The sequence below is a fragment of the Monomorium pharaonis genome, chromosome 7, assembly GCF_013373865.1.
Source record: "Monomorium pharaonis isolate MP-MQ-018 chromosome 7, ASM1337386v2, whole genome shotgun sequence".
In the NCBI taxonomy this organism is placed as follows: domain Eukaryota; kingdom Metazoa; phylum Arthropoda; class Insecta; order Hymenoptera; family Formicidae; genus Monomorium; species Monomorium pharaonis.
Window position 1 is genome coordinate 7,504,774 of NC_050473.1, and position 27,161 is coordinate 7,531,934.

At 36.1% G+C, this 27,161-nt stretch overlaps 1 protein-coding gene across 1 annotated transcript in view; it reads left to right on the forward strand.

Moving 5' to 3' along the window:
* LOC105838753 (limbic system-associated membrane protein) overlaps positions 1-23,212 on the forward strand; it is a 78,899-nt gene extending 55,687 nt beyond the window's left edge. Inside the window, exons 3-6 of the mRNA XM_012684531.3 lie at positions 3,551-3,723; positions 14,863-15,018; positions 16,232-16,565; positions 20,011-23,212. Coding sequence (XP_012539985.1) covers positions 3,551-3,723; positions 14,863-15,018; positions 16,232-16,565; positions 20,011-20,150 — 803 coding nt within the window. The 3' untranslated portion in view covers positions 20,151-23,212. The remainder of the gene's footprint in view (positions 1-3,550; positions 3,724-14,862; positions 15,019-16,231; positions 16,566-20,010) is intronic.
* Positions 23,213-27,161: the final 3,949 nt, after the last annotated feature.

Sequence of the window (27,161 nt, forward strand, 5' to 3'; positions counted from 1 at the left end):
CCTTGGTTATGAGATTTTTAATAAACTTTGAAAAATTTGCATAGGGTTTAGTCATTATAATATATAATCGATCATTTACGACAAGACTTGTAATTTACCAATTGTTATAAATATTTTAAACTAATTTTTATCATTTTCCGCGCTTCACGCCTAAACGCAAAATACGATTTCCACCAAATTTGGCTGGAAATATCTTTTCCTAACGCACAATCGACTGATCGATCATTCGCGAGAGGACGTGCAAATTCCTAATTGTTATAAACATTTGAAAAATTGATTTTTATCGTTTTTTGCGCCTCACGCCTAAACGCAATATACGATTTCCACCAAATTTGGCTGGAAATATCTTGTCCTAACGCGCAATCGACTGATCGATCATTTGCGAGAGGACGTGCATTTTCCTAATTGTTATAAACATTTGAAAATTTGATCTTTATTGTTTTTTGCGCCTCACGCCTAAACGCAATATACGTTTTCCACCAAATTTGGCTGGAAATATCTTATCCTAACGCACAATCGACTGATCGATCATTCGCGAGAGGACGTGCATTTTCCTAATTGTTATAAACATTTTTTAAATTAATTTTTATCGTTTTTTGCGTTTCACGCCTAAACGCAAAATACGATTTCCACCAAATTTGGAAGAAAGTGTGTTTTGCGTTTGGCTGCTGCCTTTGGCTGCTAGCTCCAGCTACATTGAGAAAGTAACATAATTTCGTAATTAATGATTAAATTGATTGATATTATTTATAATGATATGGTACCCAAAGAAAAATTTAATCATTAATACTATTGCACTAATATGGATGCAAACTGTTGGATTGAAATAAAATTACAATTTACTTAAAGATTATATGTGTATTATAATATTTAAAATGTGTAATTAAATTCAACGTTCTTAATTTTAAAAAATATTGAATTATTTTTTATTTAAAAATAACGATTTTTCTCATGAATAAAGAAAAATAATTCGCGACATTTTTCATCACTCGACGTTATTATCTCATAATAAAGTGATGAACTTAAATAGTTTATTAATAATTTATACACTAATTATAAATTTTTATTCAAATTTTTACCATTCACGAATTAATGAGAAACGACTGCGATGTTACATGTCTTTCTAGATAACTTTTGAATTTGTTTTTAGTTATTCATTTTTATGAATGCATACACATATTTGTAATTATATTACGTATTGTTTACGAGCACCATAGCGAGGACTTAAATAAAATGCGAACAATAGCTGTGCACTATTGTATAAAGAGAACTTCAAGTATTGCTATAACAAAAGTATTGCCATAAACGTGGCGCACGCGGTGTGTATATCGCAACGTTTTAAAAGCGAACTTTGCATCGCGAGAGGCGTCAAGTTTCGAGCTCGGGTTTTCAACTCGTTGAACAGAAATAGAAACTTTGCGGATATTCGCCGGTGCTGTGGAGATCTCGCGCGCGAGACGCGCTCCCGAGTGAAATCTTCCCTTTTTTTTATCGGGAAAATCTGAGATGTTCACGGAGACAATCGAACGGCTTGCGAAAAGCAAGCGGGAGACACTAGGGCGAGAAAGTTTTCGGCTGAATATCCACGGGAATTCGCCGAGGTTTGGTGCATCTTGGGCACCAGTAAACGCCTGGCCGAACCGTCGTCGTAATTGCCATGACTAAGTTATTCACTTAAGCCACTCGGGCGACGCTCGGGTTATGCGTTATCGTCGTGATAGTAGCTGCATTAATCCCGGAGCAAGGAGGACGTTCCGTCGTCTCTCTCGCATTTCCCTGCGCCGCACCCTTCGTAAACCGTGGAAATCGCCCTTAATCCTTGATCATAGCCGGCCTTAAAACTAACAGCCCTTGGAGAGACAGATATTACATGGACACGCGGAACCTTCCTAGGTATTTGATAAAATAAGCTCGCGCGCGCGTAGCGTGATTTCTCATTTTACCATAGCACTTTCGTAATTTTCATTTAATTGAATCTTCTGGGAGACTTTAATTAATTGAGCTTATTCGGTTACAATCTCCGTTAAGATCTCAGTATTAAAAGAAAAAGTCGCAGTCAAATAGATTCATATATAGGTCTTATTTTTAGATAAAATTTTTATCTAAACTTGAAAAAATATAGCTATCTTGACGTTTATACATTCGTGACATTTAAATTACGAAAAAAGAAAAAATAGAATGCAATAATTTAAAGAGCACGTTATTTTATATAAATATAAATAAAGTATATGTATATATATATATGTATATTCCATTTTTACTTTTTTTATTGTCTTACTTTTTTTTAATGTAATTTGAATGTTATGACACGAATGTAAAAGATAATTATACTTTTTTTCTGTAATTGCTAAAAAGTAACTTTTTTTATATATTTCGTGTATATATATATCTCGATCTAATAATTAAATATGCTTCAAATGATGTATTTTCATATTCACGATCAGTAACGATATTTTTCTTAATACCTCAAATATAATTTACTGAGAAAATTTCAAAGTTAATCGTAATAGCATAAGTTCTATACAAAAAAGCACAATCATTTTCGAAGATAATTTTAGAAATATCTTCATAATAATAATACAGTTTAATTAATTGACATTGTTGGCTATCAGTAAGTGTTAATCGTCATTTGCAATTGATAAAAATTTGTAACTTTTTAATAAAGCATTTTTAGGAAAAAAGTATTAATTTTTTCGCCTGCTCACCTCATTAACACATTGTTAAGTTTTGGCTTCGGCTTTTCCGGGGGATGTACTCTGTATAATTTCTACAGAATAAAATTTCCTTCTACTGTTACATAATTCCGAAAAGTTTTTGTATAAAACACAATTAACGCAACACAGATATTCTGTATTTCAACATAATTAAGAAATTATGATAATTATATAATACATAACTTTATATGTATGTGTTTTTGTGCAGTCAAGAGAAATCTTAATATATTTATTACATTGGCGATAAATGTTTTAATTTCTCATATTATTGGCTAGTAAATTAATTCTTCGACCATAAATGTTTCAAACATAAATCAAGTAAAGTTGAGTTTCCTATATGGATAGCGTAGTTCATGCTCTACGTCGATGGTAAGAACCAATCACTCAGTGAATAAGCTGCGTTTCGAAACTCATCGAAATAAGTATTGCAAACCTTTTAGTAACCAACTGTACACATGTGAACAGGAATGCCTGGCCATTTGACGTCAGTTACATTTCAGGATTTCTATAGTACATGTAATGTATTCTCTTTGTATAGAAATCGAAATAATAAGAATTGATATACTCCATCCAAATTTGATATACTCCATCAATATTTACATTTGGGCCTGGTATAAAATCTAATACTAAAATCCATACCAAATCAATTTCTATCTGAGATATTTGGTTTAACGATATTTTATAATTATCTTAAATCAGTTTTAAGATTTTCGTAGCGACGAAAAAAGATATTACTAATATTAATTTGTTGATATGACGCGTCGTACACAGATGTTACTTGGATCGAACGAAATGTTTCTATCTTCAGAGAACATTGTTGTAATTTATGTCCGCAGTGAGCCAGGCGAAGCATCAGCAGAATTCAAGTGCCAATAATGCAATCGCCCCATTGAATGCGCCGGAGAGTAAAAATGAAGATGTTCTTGAAGGACCAATTGGAGAGGTGCTTGCTCAAAGTGGTACCACGGCAATTCTGCCGTGCAAAATCACCGATCCTGGAGCTGGAACGGTGAGTGTCGCACGGTTTGCGTAACCATATTTACTTCAACCTATTTACATATCAGTTTCTTTTGATCAGAGGTATATTCATGTATCACTTACTTTTTTACTGAAAAATAACTGTAATGTAATCAATTTTATCAGTTACATCGTTTTTGTACCCGTTTGTTTGAATACGCATATATTGCTAAAAGTAACATTATAAAAATTGAAAACACGATTTACTCGCGTTGTATTTTACTTTGGTAGTACGCAATTTGAAACGGAATATTACAAATGGAATATTATTTACAAGCATTACTAATATTATTTGTAAAAGCTATTAATATCGCGCTATGATAAATTTTTTTGCGTAACACACACACACACACACACACACACGCGCGCGCGTACAGAAAGAATTAAAATTTCTATCTGTTGTACAAACATGTGTAAATCGACTGCTGAAAACGACATTATTCACTGAATTCAAACTGCTTAATTGAACTACATGAATGAGTAATTTTTTCAGGAAATTATTTCAACGAACGTACATTGAAATATTAATAATCAACATTTTTCCCTGCTCGATTCTTCTCTCGTGCCACTTCTCTGCTCGTCTCAAAAGCCGCGCGTCTTCTTCCATTCACACCAGATTTTCCAGATTTTCATTTCCGTTGTACAGACAGGTCCGAACGATTCTCATTTAATTTCCGTTTCCTATCGCGTACATGCCAAGCGCGAGTGATCCATAAAGAAAGGAGTATTCTGTTTCTAATATGGTTGGCGTCTGTGTCGTAACGGTGAAATGGCCATTCAAATGTAAACCGTCGGGACATGAATGACAAACGCGAAGATAAAATTTGAAATGTTAGAGTGGAGCTCTTTGCGTCCAGAAATATCTTCCATCGCGGACGCCATTAAAGTTGAAGTACAAATTTTCTTTGGCACGCGAATTATCTCGGCAATCATGTGCTGACAATATTTTTAGACGCATTTTATCTTCATCGCTTAGTCAAAAACGAACAAAATGGATAACGCGCTAAGACAACGACATGCGTGACTAATTTCCACCCTCGTGTGATGATGACGTTGATGTATCTACCACACATCGTGTCCGCGTGCGTCTATTCAATGAATAATTACGCAACCCTGTTCTGTCAAAGAGAGAAATATTCTTGCTAAAATATTACGTCAAAATAAACAATATATTTCTTTAATTTTATCACGACTAATCCTATTGCAATTAAAGATTCAGATCTACTTAGTGCAGTAACGAGCTTTTTATTGCTGTTTGATAATTAAGATTAGAACGAAATTTGTATCGCCCAAAATGTTCAGTTTTTAAATACATCTACTATTTATTTTGAGCATGACAGAAAAGTTTTAATAGAAATATATGTATATTTCTAAATATATATACCATATATATGTATTATATATCTAAATATATATATATATATATATATATATATATAATATATTTCTATTATATATACATATAAAGAATCTAATAAAATAAGTGACGTGGAAAAAAGCGGGAGTGAAATCAACTCTATTTGTCTAACCAGACTTAATGTAGCACGTTTTAATAACGCTTTATGAATTTCTTTGACTTCTTCGATTTATCGAGTTCGCGATTAAAAGCGCCAGACAGATATAGGTATTCTATCTCGCGCGAAGCTATGGATTCCGTGTAACCGCGCAAACATGTACGTCCCGAATATGGCATGCGATATTGAAAGCGGAAACGAACGCGATGCGCTCTGCTGGAGGTATAAATGATAGGTCGATATTTCGGTATTTTTGCTTGTGAGTTGCAAACCGTTTGCTTTTTCTCTCACTCTCTCTCTCTCTCTCTTTCTCTCTCTCTCTCTCTCTCGTTCTCTCTCTCTCTCTCTAGCTTTTTTTCTGCGGCCCTCGTCATGTACTTTAATGCTGTAGTCATCGGTCCAGCAAATTGCCCCAGTTTACGGTCTACAACAACGCGCGACGCATAGCGTATGTTCTTCGTTTTATTTAGAGTATCGTATCTCCGAGAAAAAAAAGGAAACAATGCGACAATCTACGTGGACCGCGAACGCATCTGCATTCTTGTTACCTCCATTCATTGCGCTATTTTCATCCATGTTGAGATTCCATGGGATTTCGGTGACGGACCAATTGACAAGGTCTGAGAAAATTGACATGTCCATCTCGTGTCTCCAGAGTTAGAATTTGTTTTTTTCCCGCGCCTGTTACGCTTTTGCCTCCGCCCTCGCGAAGCTCGCTCACGAGAATATTTTAGAATATTTTAATGGACGCATTAAAAAGATGCGACGCGACGCGCCAGATGTTTGTGTCGTTCTCTCTTTTTTTTCTCTCTCTTCCCGGCAAAAGGACGAGAGGTGAGAACGGAAAGGGCAATCCGCGTTATGTGCACAAGCGACGGTGGAAACATTCTTTTTCCCTTCCCGATACCCGATATACTTTAGAAATCGGAATAGAATTCCGTAAGTCGACAGACGATTCTCTCTGCGCGACGGGCGATGCACGTTTTCTATAAAATTCCGACGCGGGTTTTCCATGTCGACGTCGCGACATGAATGAGACGTAAGTCGACTTTAACCGCGCATTTTCCGACACACCTGCTTCGTTATGTATATACCGTTATGTTATATATATATATATATATATATATATCATTTAAAAACCGATATGTATAGAACTGTCGTATTTGAATCTTACACGTCAAATGTTATAAACTACTTGTTCCCGTTAAAATTTCTTGATAGATTCGTGCAGATTAAATTGCAATTGCCCGCGCGTACTCTTCATTACAAAACATTTTCAAATAAAAATACCTTTGCATTGTAATTCTTCCGGTGGTTTCCGCATTTATAATGCAATCCTGCTCCGTCTCTTCTTCCTCGGCACTTAATAAATTATATTTCTACGGAGAAATGCCGGAGATTCTTTTGACTCCGTGCGCTTCTTCCGCGAAAGGAACAGACGTTCGCGCGCTCTGACATAAATCGAAATCGTGTTTCAATAGTCGGAAACAAATCGATACGCGCCGCGTGTCAACGCTGAAGCCCGCGCAACCGCTATGAACGGGTACGAAAACTCGGGAATGCTCTCGAGGGATGCGGCATGTTTATACGAACTCCATGGAGGATTTACTCTTCTCCCTTTGATTTCTGGATTTTACAGCTCCACTGGGCACGAAGACCGGGGACTTCTGCTCGTAATTTACTTACAGCGAGAGTTTTCAGGTCTCTCTCTCTCTTTCTCTCTCTCTCCCCCCCCTTTCGCCACTTCATGCATTGCCAAAGTTATATACAAATTTAACGGCAGCAAAGCGATTTACGTTTTTACCGTCATTTTCTCTACAAGACTTTCGTTTCCAATAAGATTACTCTGCTCTTAGAATTAATTTTTATTGATTTCCTTTCGATTAATAAGGGATAAAGGAAAAGGAACTACCTCAATTGAAATATTGAAGCGCATTCATATTTTAATCGAATAAAGTTTCGAAAAAGTGAACTGGATTTATTGCTAGCAGATAAACATTGCTGTTTGTCCGGCTGTTCGTTCTACCGAAGAAATAATTGAATGTAAATTTATCTCTTTTCCAAAATAAATATATAATGAATATAAATGTATTGAATTTATCAATAATACACAAAAAATGGTTTTGTTAAAATATTTAAAAATCAAACTTGTGTGTACGTATGTGTGTACCATATAGGGGAAAACAGTTTTGAAAATAATTTTATTGGACTATCAAAGTAATTTACGAAAGCCATTTAAACATAATGAGCAAACTTTTGACATTCTAGTAATTAGCTTGAATGTTTTAATTATTTTGACGGTTTAGTAAAAGGATTTTTAAGTTTCAATATTCATAAATTTTTTGCTATTCGACATTATCAAAATCGACATTCTTTCCGTGCAGTGACAAATAGTATTGTATGTTATAGTTGAAAATAAAATGAAAAAAACGCAGCTTTAATTTTATGAAAATCTGAAAAGATCGGAAATCTATGTCTCGAGATGTATCTCTATAGTGTGAGAGATTGATATGTTTATCGTCTCTTTCTCGTTGCACCGATCGATCGCTCGCTGGCGGAGATTTTTGTTCTGGACGATACGAAAGTTGCAAAATCTAAGGCCACTTATGCAAAATTCCCTGTCACGAACCGCATATAACCTCAGTGGATCCCGCGCGTCGTCGACCATGAATAAAAGATGAATTCATGCGCGTCTTGTGTACTACAGAAATACAGAAACAAGAAACAAGGCTGCCCCGGGCTTCTTTATTCCGCGGCTAAGACCAAAACAAGTAAGAGACGCCTCGCTATCGCGGATGGTAAAAGGGACGATGCTGAAGAAAAAGGAGGAAAAAAGTGCATTACATCTTGTCTATGTAACTGCCTAACGGAAGTTTATCCTTTTCGCGACGAAGTAACATATCGTGTATTCGCAAATGGCAAACGAATATTGGGATCGTGAGAGACCTTTTTAAACGATGAATAAATGATATTTGTATCTATCTAAAATCAGAATTGCTAGAAATTATATTTTTTTAAAGAATAAAACTTCTTGTTGTTTAAAATGTATCCTTCATGTTTGATGTATAAACAATATTGAAAAAAATACATGTTTAAAATATGATTTAAAAACATTATATACATTTTCATTCGAAAAACATTATTTTAATCCAAAACCCGACATGGATATTTGTTAGTTTTCGAAATTGCTTTTTTAATGTTGTTTTATGTACTATATTCATACACGAAGCAGTTTTCTATTATATACAACAGAGTCAAGGTTGGTCCAGCCATAGTTCTTTGAAAGGTACATCTTTCGAAGAATTAATAAAGCAAGCCAAAAACTCTTCTCAACTTTTATTTGCACACGTATATTATTCTAAGAACGCGATACAGAGCGCGCAGTATAAATTCCTGCGCGTATTATTCTACTTCTAAGATATTTTACTGCTTCTAAATTATCGGCAGATTTCTTTTCGTGTTTTATCAATGAGCTCTGAGATTCTTTAATTTAAAGTGCCATTTATCTTTGCTCGGAATGCGCCGAAAAAGTTTCGCGCGAAAGTTGAGAGCGGCGGAAATATTCAAAGCCGTTTTTGTACCCGGGTTCTTTATTCTCCGTATTCTCTCAAGTATCCGGTGTTATTTTAAATCCCGGGAAAACTCCTGAGAGTTATCAAAACGCTTCTTTTTACGTCCGTCTTTACGGACGTATATATTCAGAGAAATTTGAGCTCTCTCTGTCTCTCTCTCTCTTCCTAACGTAATTGAGATTCCGGAAGTCGTGGGTAATATCCGAGTCGCCGGTCGTTGAGTAGCACAATAGGCCAATCTGTTTCGTCGCTGGAAGGATTCCGTTCCTCCGGACGGAATCTACCGGAGGCCGGACGTCTTGAGGATGCTTTCCGCACGATAATTAATTATTATTCCCACGGGCCGCGATTCATGCTCGAGGAGTTGAGCGCGAATTATGCAGAGCGTACGATCTTTCGCGCTTGGCAAGCAATTTGGCCAGCGCATATAACGTTGCACGACCAGTTGCATAATAGAATTGACTTATTCCGTCAAGAACCACTCGTACCGGGCCGGTAATGCACTTAACTCGTCCCGAAACGCGTCGACGTTGCGCGATAACGTAACGCCCGCGGCCCGGGGTGCATAATGGAATCGCCGGCCGGAAAGATCACCTGCTCCGGCTGCCGGAAACTGCAGTGCCGTGAGGGAGAAAGGGAGTGTCGACCTACGCGGTAAATCACGCGATAAATGCCAAACCGCTGCTGCTGCGGACGGCAAAGAACGCGCGCGTGTGGCGCTTACCGCCAAAGTGTTTTCGACGGAGGAGTCGACGTTTCTCCGCGCCCACGCACTCTTCCTCAGTAAGCATCATCGTCGTCGACGGAGAGAAAATGGATATGCGCGCGGGTTACTGTGTCGAAGGAAGAAGTGCTCTCCCTCTCGTCCTCTCAGCCGCGATGAATCGTGGGATAAGACGGGCGAAGGTATAATGGAGGATATCCGGACGGTAAGATACGAGGGATGAAGTGTGCGGCAGTGGCGGATGGAGTAGAGTTCCTCCCTTTTAGAGTGTAGATGGAGCGAATGAGAGGAGAGAGAGAGAGTGAGATCGGTGGGAATAGGGAATTACCGGAAAATGAAAAGATTCGCAAGCGACAAATTCCCTCGCGGGCGCATTGAAACACTAAATTCCCGCCTTCGAAGGGTGTCCCACCCTCTTACTTCCTCCTCCCCCTGCTCGTTTGCGAAGTTATATGTGTTTTTTTTTCTCCTGTTTCGCGGGGACGAGTTTTCTGCTGGTTCGAGGCGTCGCGCGCGAGATCGGACGATGAAGCGGGCGGATTCGAAAGAGAGCTCGTCCTCTCTGGGATTCAATGGCGCAAAGCTCTTGCTTTATTCGCTCCTCGGCTCGATTTCCGCGCGTGCGATATAATTTGCTCTATGTAGAAGATACGTTTCAAAAGCGCATCCTTCTATCCGCAAACTGAATGAAATGTATCACGATGAAACGCGATTGATAATCACAAACGGATAGATCGAATTGGAACGTAATTGATACGGCGCGAAGCGAAAAATAAATTAAGCGTTTTAACGTTTTCACATGAAATGTACAATTACAAAGCTATTATAACGTAAATATATATAATATCATTATTTAGCGATTTAGCTGTGACTCCTTATTAAATTTGACATATTATAAATGAAATTTAATCGTGCGGCGTGTATATTCCCATTTGTTCAATCGCAAGGTCAATAGTTTCATTATATTTGTCTAAAGTGTCACGTTCAAATTCGCATTATTTCCGTTTACAGCGCCGGAAATCCTGTGTGATTGGCTAACGTCAATCACTCCCAAAATGATAGTATCAATATTTGATTAAATAAAGTAACAGATATACAGTGATCGAACGGTGCGCGGGCGATTGACTAACACACTTTCGCGTCTCAATACGTCAAAATCGACATATCGATTATAATTGTTTTCTAACTAAACCTCGATAGTGTGTCCATTCTTGTTAAGTTATAATCAATGCGCAAACTCACTGTCACTTCGAGCTCAAAGACACGTATGAAAATCGATTTTTATTATTGTAAGCCATAAAAACCTGCAGTGTGTAACTTTATGCAGAAAAAATTGCAAATGTTCATGTCCGTTCGTGAGAAAAATCAAATTAATCGTAGACGATAAGTGATTTGACAATAATCTGTAATATTTTATTTTATAACGAAACGTTCATTATTTCTGAAAATTTAAGCTCGATATAAATTATTCAAATACCTTGATGTTAGAAAAGAAAATATGTATATTCTTCATATACTTTTATTTCACATAATTTACGTAATATAATATATATTTTTATCGTCTTTTTATGAAGATGTCTGTTCAAAATTAAGTCAATGAATAAAAATTAATAATTTGATAATAAACTGATATAAACTCGATATAAATTATTTGAAACACATGGTTGAAAAAAGAAAGACATGTATTCTACGAATATTTTTATTCTAAGCGATGCTTTCCAAGCTTTGCTTTATTCTATTATTATTTTTATATGAAAATATTCGACTGATAAAATTGCATTGAGTGACGTTTTAAACGGAGGAAATAATTTCTACTGGTAATCACTGTGAAAGTTTCAATATGTGAATGTTCAGAACTAATCGTAATTTTATATCTTTAATATTTTAAGAGGGGTAGTCAGGGGTCGTTTCACCTCCAGTTCTCTTCGATTCTGCGAGTAATACAGTCGCGCTACATAGCTTAAGTTTCCGAGGTTGTGACGTGTATAGAGTGCGGGCTGTGTAGTGGTTGGCTTGATTCCCGCGCGGAGCGGATAGGTGAGGGAACTTTCCTCATTACAAGAATACTTTTAAAACGGTTCGCCTGATAAACGAATGAACTTTTAGTGTTCCTTATCGGCAATCCCAATGCTCGCTATCGAGTAAGAGTCGAAAGGTGATCGCGAGGTAGCGAACCGGGACCGCTACCTTTAATTTCCTTCCTGCCGTTGCCGCGCAGTTATTGCAAATGGAAATATTCCTATCGCTGCGAAAACTATTTCTTCTCTTTCTATCGAGCGGCAAAAAATTTCATAGCAATCTTTTGAATTGTACATTTCATTGTGATTTATTGCGTATCTCAGTCTGTAAAAAAAAAAAAAAAACGTATGCGCAAAAAGCGCTCTTTAATAACGCGCTTTAATTTTCGTCGAAACGTTTCCTCGCTCCGTGCCATTCATTCTCGCGAGATATCTGGTATGTAAACGGCACAAGTTACCAATCGCGGATGGCAATTCCCGATCGACAGATAAAGAATGTGTCGGCATGGCATGCTGTAACCCGGAGTATTTCCCAATTAAGCTCCCATACGGCGGCGTCGCAGTTCGGCCTGTGTGCGCGTCCCGCGCGTATAGATGCCATTTACTCGCCGCTATACAAAGTCTTTTCCGCATAGGCCACCAGCTATTCCCAGACGGTCTCCGGGCTTAATAGCTCCCCGCGGGAATTTCGGGGCCATTGGTTACCTAACCCGCGTCTAACAAGAATGATGGTGATGATCGAGCCAGGCAAGACAACGTAAGAGGAAATTAAGTACGGAGGAGGCCCGACGCTGGGTCGGACATGCTACTCCAATTTGCATTTCGTTCCAAGTTTTAATTGGTTTTAATCCTTTGGCGGACTACGCCCACGCTTCTCTCGTCCGCTTCGTACGAACTTTTAACCCTTTCCGCTGGAAAGCCAAATAGGCTCGCCACGCGCACGGACTTCAACAGTTTCTCTCGTGAGGTAGCTATATATATACCGCAATATCTTTTTGTACGTTCGAGCTAGAAATAATTAGAAAGGGGCACTGCAACGTGAAATTCCTCTTTAGGATAATTTGGACGGCTGGGAATTAGATCGAGTTATCTTCCACGTGTGTAATACATGTTGTAGCATGCATTAGCTTCACTCGAAAGCTTCATCGCCCGAGTCGACTTGCTTTTCATCTCTTAATGGACGTTCTTGGGGGACCTCCTTAATTGGCTACGCAAGTATCTTTAGCAATGAAGTCCACGTACTCTTGGCAGCAAGACGGGGACATTGTTCGTCCTAACAATCCGTGTGTATGTGTGTGTGTGTGTGTGTGTAACCTGGAGTTAGTTGAGACCGAAAGACGGACGTCGGTAGGATTTGGGATCTTTGTCCTTCCGACTGTTCACGAAGACACCGCGAAGTTCTCGTAACTTCGCGCCGATTGAGGCAAACTCTACTATCCGATAACTTCCACCAGTCAAAGACTAGTGCGACGTGCAAACACACATATACACAAACACATTTTCTCTCTCCTCTCTCTCACGCACACTTCTGCCACATTGGATTCGCCGTTACACGTCGGTGCGCTGTAGATAGGTCCTTTTCCTGGTGGGACCCAGGATTACAGCAAGCACTCCGGATTACCGGGTTTGGTGGTACCAGAAATGTCATATCCTTGGGAATTGGTTTCTCCGGGATGTATTACGTGAAATCGGTCTAATTATGTTTCTGAGAGTATTAAGACATTTACGGTATATTTCGTCACTAGGGATGTGGATATAAAAAATAATTGGCTTACAATGTGACGTCTCTGATATATTGGATTGAAATTCAGGAGGAGGCTTCGTAACACGAAACCTCCTAATCAGAAGTAATTAAGTTTCGCCGAGAGCTGCTGATTAATAAGCATCCTTGTAATTATGTTCACGAAACGCCCAATTACTTACATTCTTCCCTAATAAAGGAGAGAAAATGCTGTAAGCTCAAATATACTCATGATATATCAAGAATCATTTATAGCTAAAATATTTAGAGCTTATTTAACATTTTATAAATTTTACATTTTCTGAAAAATAATAAATCAGTACAGCCGATATCTGTTGTACAAATCTTAGGATAAATATAATATAAACGTACGTGACCTATAAAGTGCTTTAAAATAACAGACCACATTTGTAGCGGTAAAACATGTATGCGCGTAAAAAATAAAAGACAGATTTTATATGTCTATAATAATGCGCGTATTGATAGAATAAAAATTGATTGAATAAAAAAAATTTATTATTAATGTAAGAATTTTAAGAGCTTTCTTTAAAATATTTTTTCTTTCATAAAAATTTTCACAGAAAAAAGTTTTTCCGACGCTTAAAAGCGCGTAAGTAATTAAAATAAAAAAGCATTAATTATAAGAATATGTCCGCGCAAATCAACTCTTTTTTTTATCTTTCAATGTAATAAATTCGGATTTACATGAACGATCGAATAATTTCTCTTCAAACGTGTCCAAAAGTGGCGCAGAATTAATGATATTGCTACATAATTAAAATACTGTGCAATGTAGCCGCTATCCGATATACTGAGCATAGTTTTGTGGTTTACTCTCCAGAGGCATGAAAATTACCTTGAAATTAGGGTGCTCTAATGGCTGTGATAATTGATATTTGATGCGTGTCGCAGCTTCTCTTCCACATTGTTTCACGTGACATACATTGTTTCCTGTACATATATAGTTATTATAAATAATCTACTGCTTTTGAACACACTGCATCACCTAGATAGTTTTCATTATTCCTGCAGTCATAATCGTAACTACTTTTTCAAAGATAAAAGATCTGACGCGTTTTTGTTATATTCTCTCTCAAAGTTATACTAATTTATAATTTAGAAATAAATTTATTTTCTTCGTTTAAATTGTTTAATTCTACATCAGGGAATCAATTTTATATGCTATTATCCACTCAATCTTCATTATTTTGATTTTACAAATTATTTATGCAAACAAACATATTTCTACACTGCAATTTCTGTTATATTATAAAAAATACAAAAGAAATATTCATAATCTGTAAAAAATATTGGATAGTTCCATTCGTACAATAATTATTGCTCAACTGCGATTGTATGTCACAAAGCTGTCATTTTATTTAGTTTTATATTTAATTGTCACAGTGATAATCTATAGTGGTATAGTAATCTTTTTAATAGTTACAGCTATTTTTTTTATTATCAACTCTGTTAAAAGAAATTAATTAAAAAATTCTTCCATTTTCAAAACTAAAAAATATTATATTATCTATAATTGTAAAAACTGTTTCTTTTTGTTGCAGATCACGTGGGTGAGACGGAGGGACAGACAGTTGCTAACAGTCGGTACTAGTACACACTCCATTGACAAAAGATTTGTCGTCAGGCACTCGAGCACCGATTGGCAACTCACAATACGCACTGTAACTGTAGACGATGCCGGCATCTATGAATGTCAGGTAATTTAATAAGCCTTTTATTCCTAAATATATTTTTAAGTTTCAGGATATTTATTTTTTTGTGGTGTTGTAATTTTTATTTAGAATATATTTTTATTTGTATTTTTATATTTTAATAAGATATCATGTTAAAAAATAATATTTTATCTTTGATCATATCTCTCTCTTTCAGAGTTCTGTACAAATATATATGTAAAAAGAATAAAAAGAAGTCCCATATACATATATAATTGCATTTTGTAATTTTTGTTAGTTCACATTAAATTTTCATAATAATAAGGATTTTTCCTGTCGAATTACTGACATATCAATAAATATGAGATAGATTTTTACTGTTTAGTCGTTTTTATTTTAGAACGCGAGATGAAGTTAATTTTTAATACTGTTTGAGTGAAATAACGCTTGTTTTTAGGTGTAAATTGAGTAATTTTTAACGTACGATTCCGTGACACTTTGTTAAAGGTTTCGCAATCTAAAATGTCAGTTGAAATGCCAGAGCGATCAGTCACAAGTATTTTAGGTCGTGGTGATTGGCCGCGACTTCAACCCCATCTAGATTTCTCTAAAGGACAATAGCTTTGACGATGTGAATACAATGTTAATATATATTATAGCATAATCCGCTTGTTAGCTTATAATTTAAAACTAGTCATTGTTGTGCGGAAAATGCTCAAGTTACGATGTCCCGACTTCTTCATATTTTATCATCTGCAATATCATATTTATATGAAATATATATTAGATTGCTTGCCATTGTATTATTCCAATCAATATATAATCGGATTTGTATTTAAAGGTCAATTTATTTTTAAAGTATCTATGCATCTTTAAAAAAAAGTTTTCCTTGTTACATCAACAACTAGAATTATATAGACAATCAGATTGTTAAAATTAAATAGCTATTATTTTATAACGCGAATTAACTTTTTCTTGTGACATTTGTTCTTGAAAATCTAAAAATATTTAAACAAAAAGAAATTTTGCATGTAGTGTATTAATTTATTTTTACATTATATGCTAATGAATATGTCAGGTTTCTTCTACAGTATAATATTAGATTCATTTCACTCTATCTATTTCTATATCACTAAATAACAGCTATTTCTCGATTGTATTTCCTGATTGTAATCCTGTACAAATGTTCCAGCTCTTTCGAATTCGCGTTTTAACGCAGTAGGAAAAGTTAAAAGGTATTGCTATGTTACGATTGCAGGTGACGTCGCATCCGGTGCAGCGAAACTTCGCTCGTCTCAAGATTACGGAGGCGTACTCGATAATACCGGGTGCGCCTGATCTGCACGTGAAGCAAGGCTCGAGCCTCCGTTTGGAATGCCAACTTATGGCGGCCACGGAAAAGCCCCTTTACGTCTTCTGGTATCGTCAGGGTCGTATGATAAATTACGACGAGGAGCCCGGCGTCGATGTCAAGCTCACAACGAGCGGCTCCATTCTGACGGTGAACAAAACGAAGCTTACGCACGACGGTAATTATACGTGCGTACCTAGCAATGCCAAACCGGCGTCCGTCATGGTCCACGTGATCGAAGGTGAGAAAAAAAACACGAAGCTATAGCATCATTAGTTTCAAGTTTCAGCTTTCATTAAATTTAGTTCGGAATTTCATGTTAATTGAGGGAAATTTTCAAACGTGAAATTAGTCCAATAAAATATTACTTTGTGCTGTGCTGTCCGTGTTGGTTGTTGGAATATATTTTAATCGTAAATAAATTTTTTATTTGGTGAAAAGATCATTCATTTAATCTATTTAACGGAATAATAACGCATTATACTTCCTAGAATGTTAAACACTGCATAAGATTTCAATAAAAGGTATTAGATATCCTCATAATACAGAAATCTTTATCGCAAATTGTGTTGCGAATACCTACAGATTAAGGAATTAAACTTGTGTTTCTAAACCAGGAAATTTTGAGCATAACGTAAATGTGAAACCAGATCATCTCTTTTTATATTAAATGCGATTCCATCAATATCGACATACAAGGGGAAGAATCTCTCGGTGTTTAAACTTCATTAGTTTTCCGCTGGATTCACGATTGTATGGCAAACTAATACAGATTACAGCGACGCGATCGTTAAAAATCCGACTTTAGCGATAATTCCTGCGGTACGCGAGCTGCCTGCGGATTGTGTCAGTAGGCCGAAATTACGGATTTAAAACGCAATGGTAATTGACTCGCTCGCTCCAGTTACTTCCGGCGAAGAAGAGATCAGCCGCCGATCGGCCGGTAGGGGAACTTCCACGAAACTTGAATATTCATTAGAGTAAGTGCCGAACAATTAAACGGCTCGTAGGGAGCTCGTTACGATCGGATTTAGCGGCTCTCGCAGACGCATTCATCCCGCAATCCCGCACAGCTCGCCCGCGATAACAGAAGGAGGCGCTTCAAAATTGTACGACCGTCTCTCTAACGACGAAACTTTTACAAAACCTCCTCGAGTTTGCTCCGCGAAGACAAAGTTCGAACGCAATTTTTTGAAAGTACAGCGTATAACTTCGGGCCAGTTTTTACTTACACACTTTAATGTGCTTAGTAAGTACGTAACAACGCGATAGTGTCCGTAAAACATTATCAAACTTATCTATTATTTTTTCTTTATACAAGATAATACTGCACCCTTCCTTTCTTCTCCTTCCATTTTATTTTAATCTTTTTTTGTACTCGTGCCGCGACACGGCTTCGACATCGCCAATCGTCAAAAGTTTTTCTATGGCATTAGTGTAGATTATATTAAGCCTCTTTACATTAAACTTTACGGTCTTGTTTATTCAAGCTTATATAAAAATAGAGGATATAATATTACAAGTTGGAGGAAAAAAATACAGCAGCTAAAGTTTGAAAAGATTTTTATGTCAGATAAATTTATTATTCGGCAGTAGAAGTATTAGAGTATTTAGCTAGATAAATATCTGAAAATAATTTTGTTCGATTATAAAAATAATAATTATGTATGACGCTCAAACATAAATAAATGCTGTAAAAAGTTTTAAACGTTCTACTAATCAGCTCAAACGTAATGCACATAATTATTTTAAGTCTAATAAAATTGCAGAAATCTGTATCTAATTAGATTTTTAAATTTTAACAAAGCCGTTCTTTCCATGTATTATAGCTATTATATTTAGATTAAGTATTTGGGAATTAATTTTTACTATATAATGAGAATGTCTTATTATTATTATTATTAATGCTCACGTTACCACATATTCAATTTTAACTTTCTCATTCTTATAAATAATACAGTAAAAAATTTGTTCAACATTTATTCAACGTTGAAAAAGATATTCCAATAACAATTTAAAAAAAAAATTACTAAAACATTGCTTATCTCTTGTGTTCGATAATTTGTTAAGAATTATATGTGGGGGGGGGGGAATTGCGAAAAAATGGACACTATTGAAGTATTTTGGAATTGAATTTTAGCATTCTAAAGAGTAGTTTACTTTGTGGGATTTTGGGGCAGCGTGAAAAGAAGGAATTGCCTTGGGGAAACTCGAGAAGTTCGATAGATATTCATCCACTGTTTGCCATGTCCCCGTATGATGCTGAAGCACGTGACAACCAGGGAACGTCACGCACGTGACCAGATTGTCGAGCGGTATTTTCTACAAGAAGAAATGTGAAATGATCCGCGTTTTATCTTATATCTCAACTAAGAACGTCGAACGACATGAGATCGTTTAAAACGTTGTTTCTGCTCCCGGGGGAAGGCTTTACCGCTCCGTATGAGAAGACCACTTTCTTGCTTCTCTGCGCGCTGAACTTCTGTTCTAGTTTACACATGTGTATCTTTAAATCTTTATTTATCTTTCTTTTATTATCGATATCAGAACAACGATAACACTATATTCTTTGTGCGCTATTAATCTGATTTATTCGGCCTTTATTTGCGTATCCATTATTTCTAGAATTTACACACATAAAAAGAATCCGTTATCTCTGTTACTTCTTTTATTAAGTCAAGCTACTATAGTTGAGAGAATAATGATTTGCACAAGAAATACTCAAATTTCTCATGGGATGTGTGCTTATAAAGAATAATAATGTATCGAATAACAAATATTGTTTAAGATAGTATACGAAAATGAAAATAAATAGCAAATAAAAATCTATAACAATTTCTTAGTATATTTCTTTGTGAATTTTTTATGGAAAAATGGAAAGAGATAGAGCAATTATGTTTATTTCATTCAGAGATCATGTAGAGATCATATTTTTCTTTATATACATTTAAATTTTATTAAAAAATAATATAAAAACCGTCACTGACTTTAATAATAAAAGACATCGGTATATTCAAGTTTTTTAAATCATGGTTTTTTATTAAAATGGTATTTACATTACTGCTCCCACAGAAAAGAAAAGCAAAATGACAAACTTTATAAAGTTGAAACATAAATCTAGTGCTTGATGTTTATCGAAATATTTCGTTTGAAGAAAGTTGGTCAAAGTCAATATAACGGTTTTTCGCTATAAATTTTGCTTGTTTTTTAGTTGCGACAAAATATCGCAATTAATTAAAAAATTCTATATTAAGCATTGATTTTTAGTGTCTTAAAGAAGTGTATAAATTTGTAAACCGTCTTCGAAATATTATATTTATAATGGTCACGCTTTTTGAAAAAATTTTAACAGCGATATTATTTTATATTACTTTTTAACGAAATGTCAAATAGAAAAGAGTGTGTGTTTGTGTGTGTGTGCGTGTGTGGTTTTTATAATGGAATAAACATATCTATCTCTTTCCGTTATTTCATAAAAAATTAACAAAGGCTTCGTTTAGATGTATATATATGTGAATATTAATATATATTCTAAAGAAAGTTTCCAGCGATTTGCCGCGTTACAATCCTAAGCCCTTCGCAACTACGAGCGAGTGATAATTTAAAATTGAGCAAATCACTCGAATCTGTATTTGTGCCGTGTGCTTTTGCGCCATGTGAAAGCCATTTTTCTAATCTCATTGCAGAGGAGGAGAAGCCAGCGGCGATGCACGGGGGCGACAGAAGGAACCTCAGCCCGGCAATTTTGGCGAGCAACTTTCTCGTGTCCCTCCTGGCGGCCGTCAGCTGGAGGATACCGAGTTTCACGAACCTTTACCCGACGTGAATTACCGCCGCCCCGGCGACGTTCTTCGGCCCGTGTGTCCCCCGCGACCTGACGGCGGGCCCGGCGAGGAAACGAGTTCCCGAAGTCGTTGTCCCGCTGCCTGGTGCCTCGGCACGAGCCCCCACGCTCACTTTCGACCCGGGAAGAAACTCCGGTTGCCGGGGATGATTGTGCGCGTGATACCGCGAACTCCGGCGACACCCCGGTTTACCTTACGTGTGTCTCTTTTGCGTATACTAGATAGACGCTATTCGGGGTTGACAGTCGCGCTGGTTCGACGGCGTCCTGTAGCTCAAGGACAGAGAGTCGCCGGTGAGTCCGAGTTTGTTTCGATACGGTGCGCCCACCCTGTGTGTGTGTGTGTGAAACCCGTGTCTTCAGCCCTCCGCATCTTATCTTCCATCTTGCTGCCCGTTCTCGCGCGAGTGCCCGCGTAAATGTGCTTGCCGGGACGACTGTACTCCGTTTTGGAATTGAGCTAGCGATTTACTGTAGGATACGTTTTACTCTTAAATTCTCGCGTAATTCTCTCTATGCGTTTCGTTGCGCGCGATGTTACAGTCCAAACTCTCTCTCTCTCTTCCTTTCTTCTGTCGACGATAACGATGACAAACAAGATTACGGCGTGTAAATACGAACGCAATTTCTCTTGTTGCACCTAGATATTCTTTTGTGTACGATAAATCGTATGAAACAATAATTCAAAGGGAGTATTGAAAAGATGGATAATTTCGAAATAACAATACAAAATCTCGCCATGTGAATGTAACATACCGTGATAAATTTCGTGACGAATTTTATCGTGAATAATATTTCTGTATTACAAATGTGTTCTCCTTTCATTATATCGTCTTGACCGTGCAATATGGTTTTCCCGCGACAGAATTATGAATCAATTACTTTGGATGTAACCGCGTGGACCGCAATGAGACCAGAGGATTATGGAACTATGGTACTAAGGTACGTCGTAAGATACGCATTGGTGAAAAAGTCGCGCGAGCGGGAGGGGAGATGCCCGATTTGTTTGGACAGGAAACTCGGTTTCTCGCAGGAAATTCGTTTTCCGATGTGCAACCCTTCCGCTCGATATGCGGCTCGTCGATATCTTTCGGTGTGCGTGATTCGGTGAGTCGTTTTCTTCGTACGTGCGCATTCTACATATATACATATATACACGTATATATTCGTTACGTACAGACAAATGTACACGGCGGGAGCTCGATTTATCGTTCTTCCAATTAATCGCGGTACCGTTCATATTTTCGAATCCCATAGTGATTTGTATCGCTTATCGTTTTGCCGCATTCATTGATTGCGCCGCATGTTTTTGTTTGGCCCAAACATCCCTTTCGATTGCGTTTGATCGAGCTTTCACCGTACGTACGGATACGTTATTGCATAACGTAGAGGCTGCTGCGAAAATTCTGTTTGTCGTGACCAGCATTCGCGGCGGGACCGTAATAATAATGATAAATCGTACTCTTTGATTGAATCTGCTACCGTCAAGCCTCTTTTATTTTACAAATTAAATTCACCAATAAAAAAAAAAATGGAAAAACATTCTATCCGAACGCCATGCTCTATTATAATAGATAAACACGGGACTTGGAGGTAAAAAATATCGTGTATTGATTTGACCGGTATGCGGTGTACAACGACGGAAATGCACTTTCAAACGTGTGAAGACTGTAAATTCCGCCCTACGGTAATCTTGTTATCTTTTGCCGGTAGCGGAGAGTTTAAATAAATCTTCTTTCGAGCCGGTGTACGTTTCTTCGAAAACGCGACAGGATAAGACAAGCAGATTTTTCGCAAGACAACTTGATTACGCGAAACCTGAGGTGGATGAGCGACGTTCTTTCCGCGCGTTCTGTAGAAGCCTTACCTCAATTTCCCGCTGACTCCCGCAATGCCGTCGTCGTCGTCGTCATTGCGAGAAAGTTCTTTATCCACACCTCGCGACTCTCCGGGTGGTGGGTATACACTGAAGCATCCTCGCTCTCTATCTCTCTCTGTTTGTTCGCCCAGTGTATACCTATCTTTAAATAAATGATAAATGCAAACCTTCGTTCAAACCGAACGAATGTCCGACGTGAACACAAAAGAAGAAACGTGGGGGAGACGGCGAGCGCGAGAGGGCGAGCGTTTGCTCTCCGTTCGTTTGCTCCCCGTTCTTTTTTTCCGCTCTTCTTCTGGTGTATACCCACTTTCATATGTCCTCAAGATTGATGAATAATCCAGCTTCGGATGGGACGCGCGTCACGCGAACGATGCGAGCGATCAGGATCTTTCAGGGCGCAAAAAAATACACTCCTTCAATTGTTTTAACGAAATTGGACTAATACTTTATCTTACTTTTGTGTAATTCCATGGATGGTGGAAACGACTTTTCCCATCGAGCGGAACTGTGTTCCTCGTTTCATTGAAATAGTGAAAATAATGCAAATAAAGTGAAAACCCAAAAGACGAGATATTTAAAAGGCGCTTAAAAGTCATCTTCTAGATTCTTTTATATCCTTTAGATTCTTTTTTCCCGGGTACTTAGCGCCACAAATTTAAAAATGTAAAATAATGAAGAGGCAGAGAAAAGAAGCGAAGGAGTGTATCTCGGAAGAATTCTCGCATTTCTCGGTGTTTCGCGAACGTTTCGCGAGAGATCGATGCGCTGATCTCGCAACTTTCTGCGAGGGGAGAGGGGGAAATGCAATGAGCGTTCATGGTCTTTAAACCATACATTGAGTTTTATGCGCGGCACGCACGACACGTGACGATGCGGCCGCGGACTCGCGCTCATCAACGTTATTTATCTGAATACGTGGAATCAATGTAAATACTAAACATTCTAACTACGCATTCAATAAAACATTAATCGTGACACTATGCGAATGTAATAAATTTATTCCCTACGTCTTGTAAAATATTCCCGTTCATTATTTTGAATAATTCGAAGTTACTTCGACATAGATATTTTTATTAGTTAGGTATTGTGCAATCTTTTAGAGTACACAGTGTAAAAACGTTTGTGTAAGTAATAATAAGATATAAAAGTGTTATGAAAATACCATTTAGATTTTTTAAATAAATTTTTTATTTCCAATTCTTCCTTTAAGTCAATTATTAATATACTATTTAGATACTACTTAAATTTAATAATATTCAAAGTAGCTATTTTTTTTTAAGGTTTATCTTTAAGTATTTCATGCTTTTATGTATATTTATATATAGATTAAAAATTATATATATATATATATATAGAATATTTGGCAACAGGTGGCAGAAAATTTAAGGAATGATTTTAAATGTGAAGATATAATTGAAATACAAAATTTTTAATAACTCTTATATTTTTTTTTTCATCTAAAATCACTATAAATTTTCTCTTCAAATGTTTTCCTGTTGCTAGACACTTTATATAACATTCTTTATTTATTAGAAATTTTCCAGTAATTTTTAGACCTGTTGACATTTTGTAATATAATTTTATTTTTATTCTTTACAAAAAAAAATTTATAAATATGCCTAAAACATACAATATATTTATCGATTATAATTCTTAGTTATTTTATATTTTGTATGCATGTATTTTATAGTTTAATTAATTTTTTCTGTATTATAAAATCAATGAACCTACTTTTTTTATGGTGCAAAAACAAGAACAGTTTAGCACACAATTCATTCATTGACTTCTTGACGACAGCTTTATGATGCAGGTAAGAGAAAAACGCAGTTTCACTGCATGCAACCAGGTGTTTTTGCGGACCACTTAGCATTTCTCCTCTACAGAAAACAGAATCTTAATAACGAATTATTATTTCTCGCGTCGCAATTCGCATGCAACCTATTATAATCTATTACGACTTATTTTGCATGAACACGTATGCTCGCGTGTTTATTCTCTTTAATCATTCGTATAACGGCATCTATGCAAATGTTACGAGTTCCTACTGCGTCTAAACTTCTTATCATTGTAAATTCCAATATTTTAGCAGTTCTTATTTTATTTTTTTTGCATAATCTGTTATATATTTTATGTAAATAATGTAAGTAATTGGCTGATTGAAAATTATTATGAATGTTCTATGGCAATAGGGGTTTGCATGTTTTGAAGTGAATATATTATACAATTAGTAAACGTATTTTTGTAAGTTTAAACTAGAATCTCATTTGATAACTTAAAATTTTTTAAACAGGTATTATGTAAACGATAACAACGAGAATACAATAATTATTTATAGTATTTAAGAAAAAAATAATGAATTAATCAAATTCTATGCATTTTATGTGATTTTATTTTATCTCCAAGCATATTTCAAATTATTTTGTATACACAAAAAAATATAATTATTTTGCTGAATGAGATTCTACAAAAAATATGATAGATTTTTAACTAGACAATTGCATGAACTAACTGAAGTGTCCGTCGGCTACCAATTCGTAGCAATCACGTTGAATTTGAAAGCGGAAACGGAACAACATGAAACGGAACAATCGCGGTGAGTCTTTTGTCGCAGCAATAAACCACACATCTACTGAAAATACTTGGTATCTTCGATATAACAAATGCGAATTCTATACTCTCGGTTCCGATTCGTAGAAAGAAATCCGCTTAATCGCGCATTGAATTCGACAGAACAGAAATAGTTAGACAAAATTTGACCCACAGATAAGTCGGCAAAAGACGGAAAAAAACCGACAGGTGCCCGATAAAGTCGTCAATAAAATTCCACTTCCATATGGAAAAATACACGGGCTGACCGCGTGTTCCATCAATATAATAAGAGATCAATTAGATGGCGATAATAATAGAACCCTATTTTAGGGGAAGGAAATAACACGGACATATACTCCCTCTATTATGTGATCGGCTAAAACAATCCAAGTTTCGACTAGCAATTAACGTAATAGAATACTTAAATTAAAAGTGTGCGCTAATAAGGTGTTATAATACAGCAACACTTAAAAATTTTTTTTCTCTAAACGCATATTTTTTAGAATTTGACGTTATTACAGATTATATACTTCTGTACCAATACATATTTTCAAACTCATTATTACAAGGTATGACTTGTAATTAAAAAAAAAGTTAATTGAATTATGTGAAAGGGCTTTAGTTAAGAATTAATTTAATAACTGCACTTTTGAATTAGAATATTGTAGTCGCGGATTATTTCGCCCAATGTTTTTTGATAAAAAATTTAATAAAAAATAGATATGCAAGGATATTTAGAAGAATTGCTCACCATTGGACATAATCTATATCATATATACAACTATTTATATTTAAATTCCATAATTAATATTGCTACGGAACGCAATATTCGTGCCTAGCCGCGATGTCTCTCGTTTTTATATTTCGACCTGACGCTTCGCGCCCCCTCGTCTCAGACTCGTCTTCCTTTTATTTTCCATCCCCCGCCGGGCAGAAGTTACGCGATAAAAGCTCGAAACTCTTTCGCAGCGGCTGCTAAATTGAAACACCGTCGAAATAAAACGACCTCCCTTGTTCTCGCCGTGATCGTCGAGTAGCAGGTACCTCTCCGCACAGGTGCACTCAGATTTGTAATAAAGATTCCGACTTTTTCACTATTTCGAGGCTGCGTTGCGTACGCGTATATACTCGCGTGTTTACAACGAAGAAAATCGTTGAAAAGAGTGAAGGAGCATAGCGAAAGATCGCCGGAACGTTGCGGAAAGTAAAACGGAGAGAGGAAAAAAAAACGCGCGAACTCATTACACGAACGGAATTATTCAGTCGTTCTGTTGCGAATATATGACTAGCTGCCGCGTTTAGCGCAACGGACGGAAATGTCGATATTCTGGAATTATGATGATCCTCCAAAGTGAAATTTTAAATGCAAATTCAGCAATCTTTTTGAATCGCGTTTTATCATGATTGAAAATTATGGCAACATGTATGTAACGAAATAATCAGCAACGAAATATATTATAATTTGTGTATTATATATATCATAAATTTGTACAACTTATGTGGTCATTTCATTATAAGCATAAGCGTTTTTAATGCTATGTATTCAACAGTAAAATTTCAAGTTATTTCTATCCATTCGAAACATATCGATTAATTTTTTTCATCTTTCGAGTACAAAATAAGAAATAATTTTTACAAGAATTTCGCTATTTATAGCGAACAATATGTATCTTATATTAAGGGCATTTATATTATTACATCGATATTTTAGTTCAATCACTTATATGTGTTCAAAGATTGTACATAAAGCTGGACGGAAGCTTAGAATCATTCTATGTGTGCCGACCTTTTTGGAAAATTGGTAATAATATACTTTATTGGCAGAACATATTGCAGGGATCAATATATTGTATGTTCGTTCGCATTCTTCTCTTCTCTTTCGTTACCAAGCAAAGATTTTTCATATTGAAAGAACGAACAGAACGAAAGGGGAGAAAGGAATCAAGTGGCGTGTCTAACATTTAAGCCAAATTAAGATTAAAAGAACGATACCAATAAACACGGCGAAATTAGATTATCAATTAGATATCAACAACATTATCAATCTTGATAATGTACATCACTGAGTTATATGTTCTATCCATTCCAGGCAATTATTTTCTGACGTGATTAAATACGACGATAAAATATTAATCATTCTATTAACTATATTAATAACGAAGAGCGTTATCCAAGTATCCAACGCCGTTTTTTTATGATATTCAAATAGTATAATAAAATGTATATTACAAAGAGTCACAAGATTTTAATTTATATCAATGAATTGATAAGATTTGTAGTATATTACAGAAAAGCAAGAATGCATTAATTTAAATTTTTACAAAAAGTTATTTTAACATCTGATTATCAAGATCGGAGTGGAGAGAAAAGAAACATGAGACACATTTTTGTTTTCTTTTTACCTAAACTTTATTAGATCAAGATAATTGCCGTGATGGATTAAAGGATATTAATCGAAACAACCCGTAGAACAGACGCGCTTTTTCATTATTTTATGTCATGGTATGTAAGTATGGTCGAAT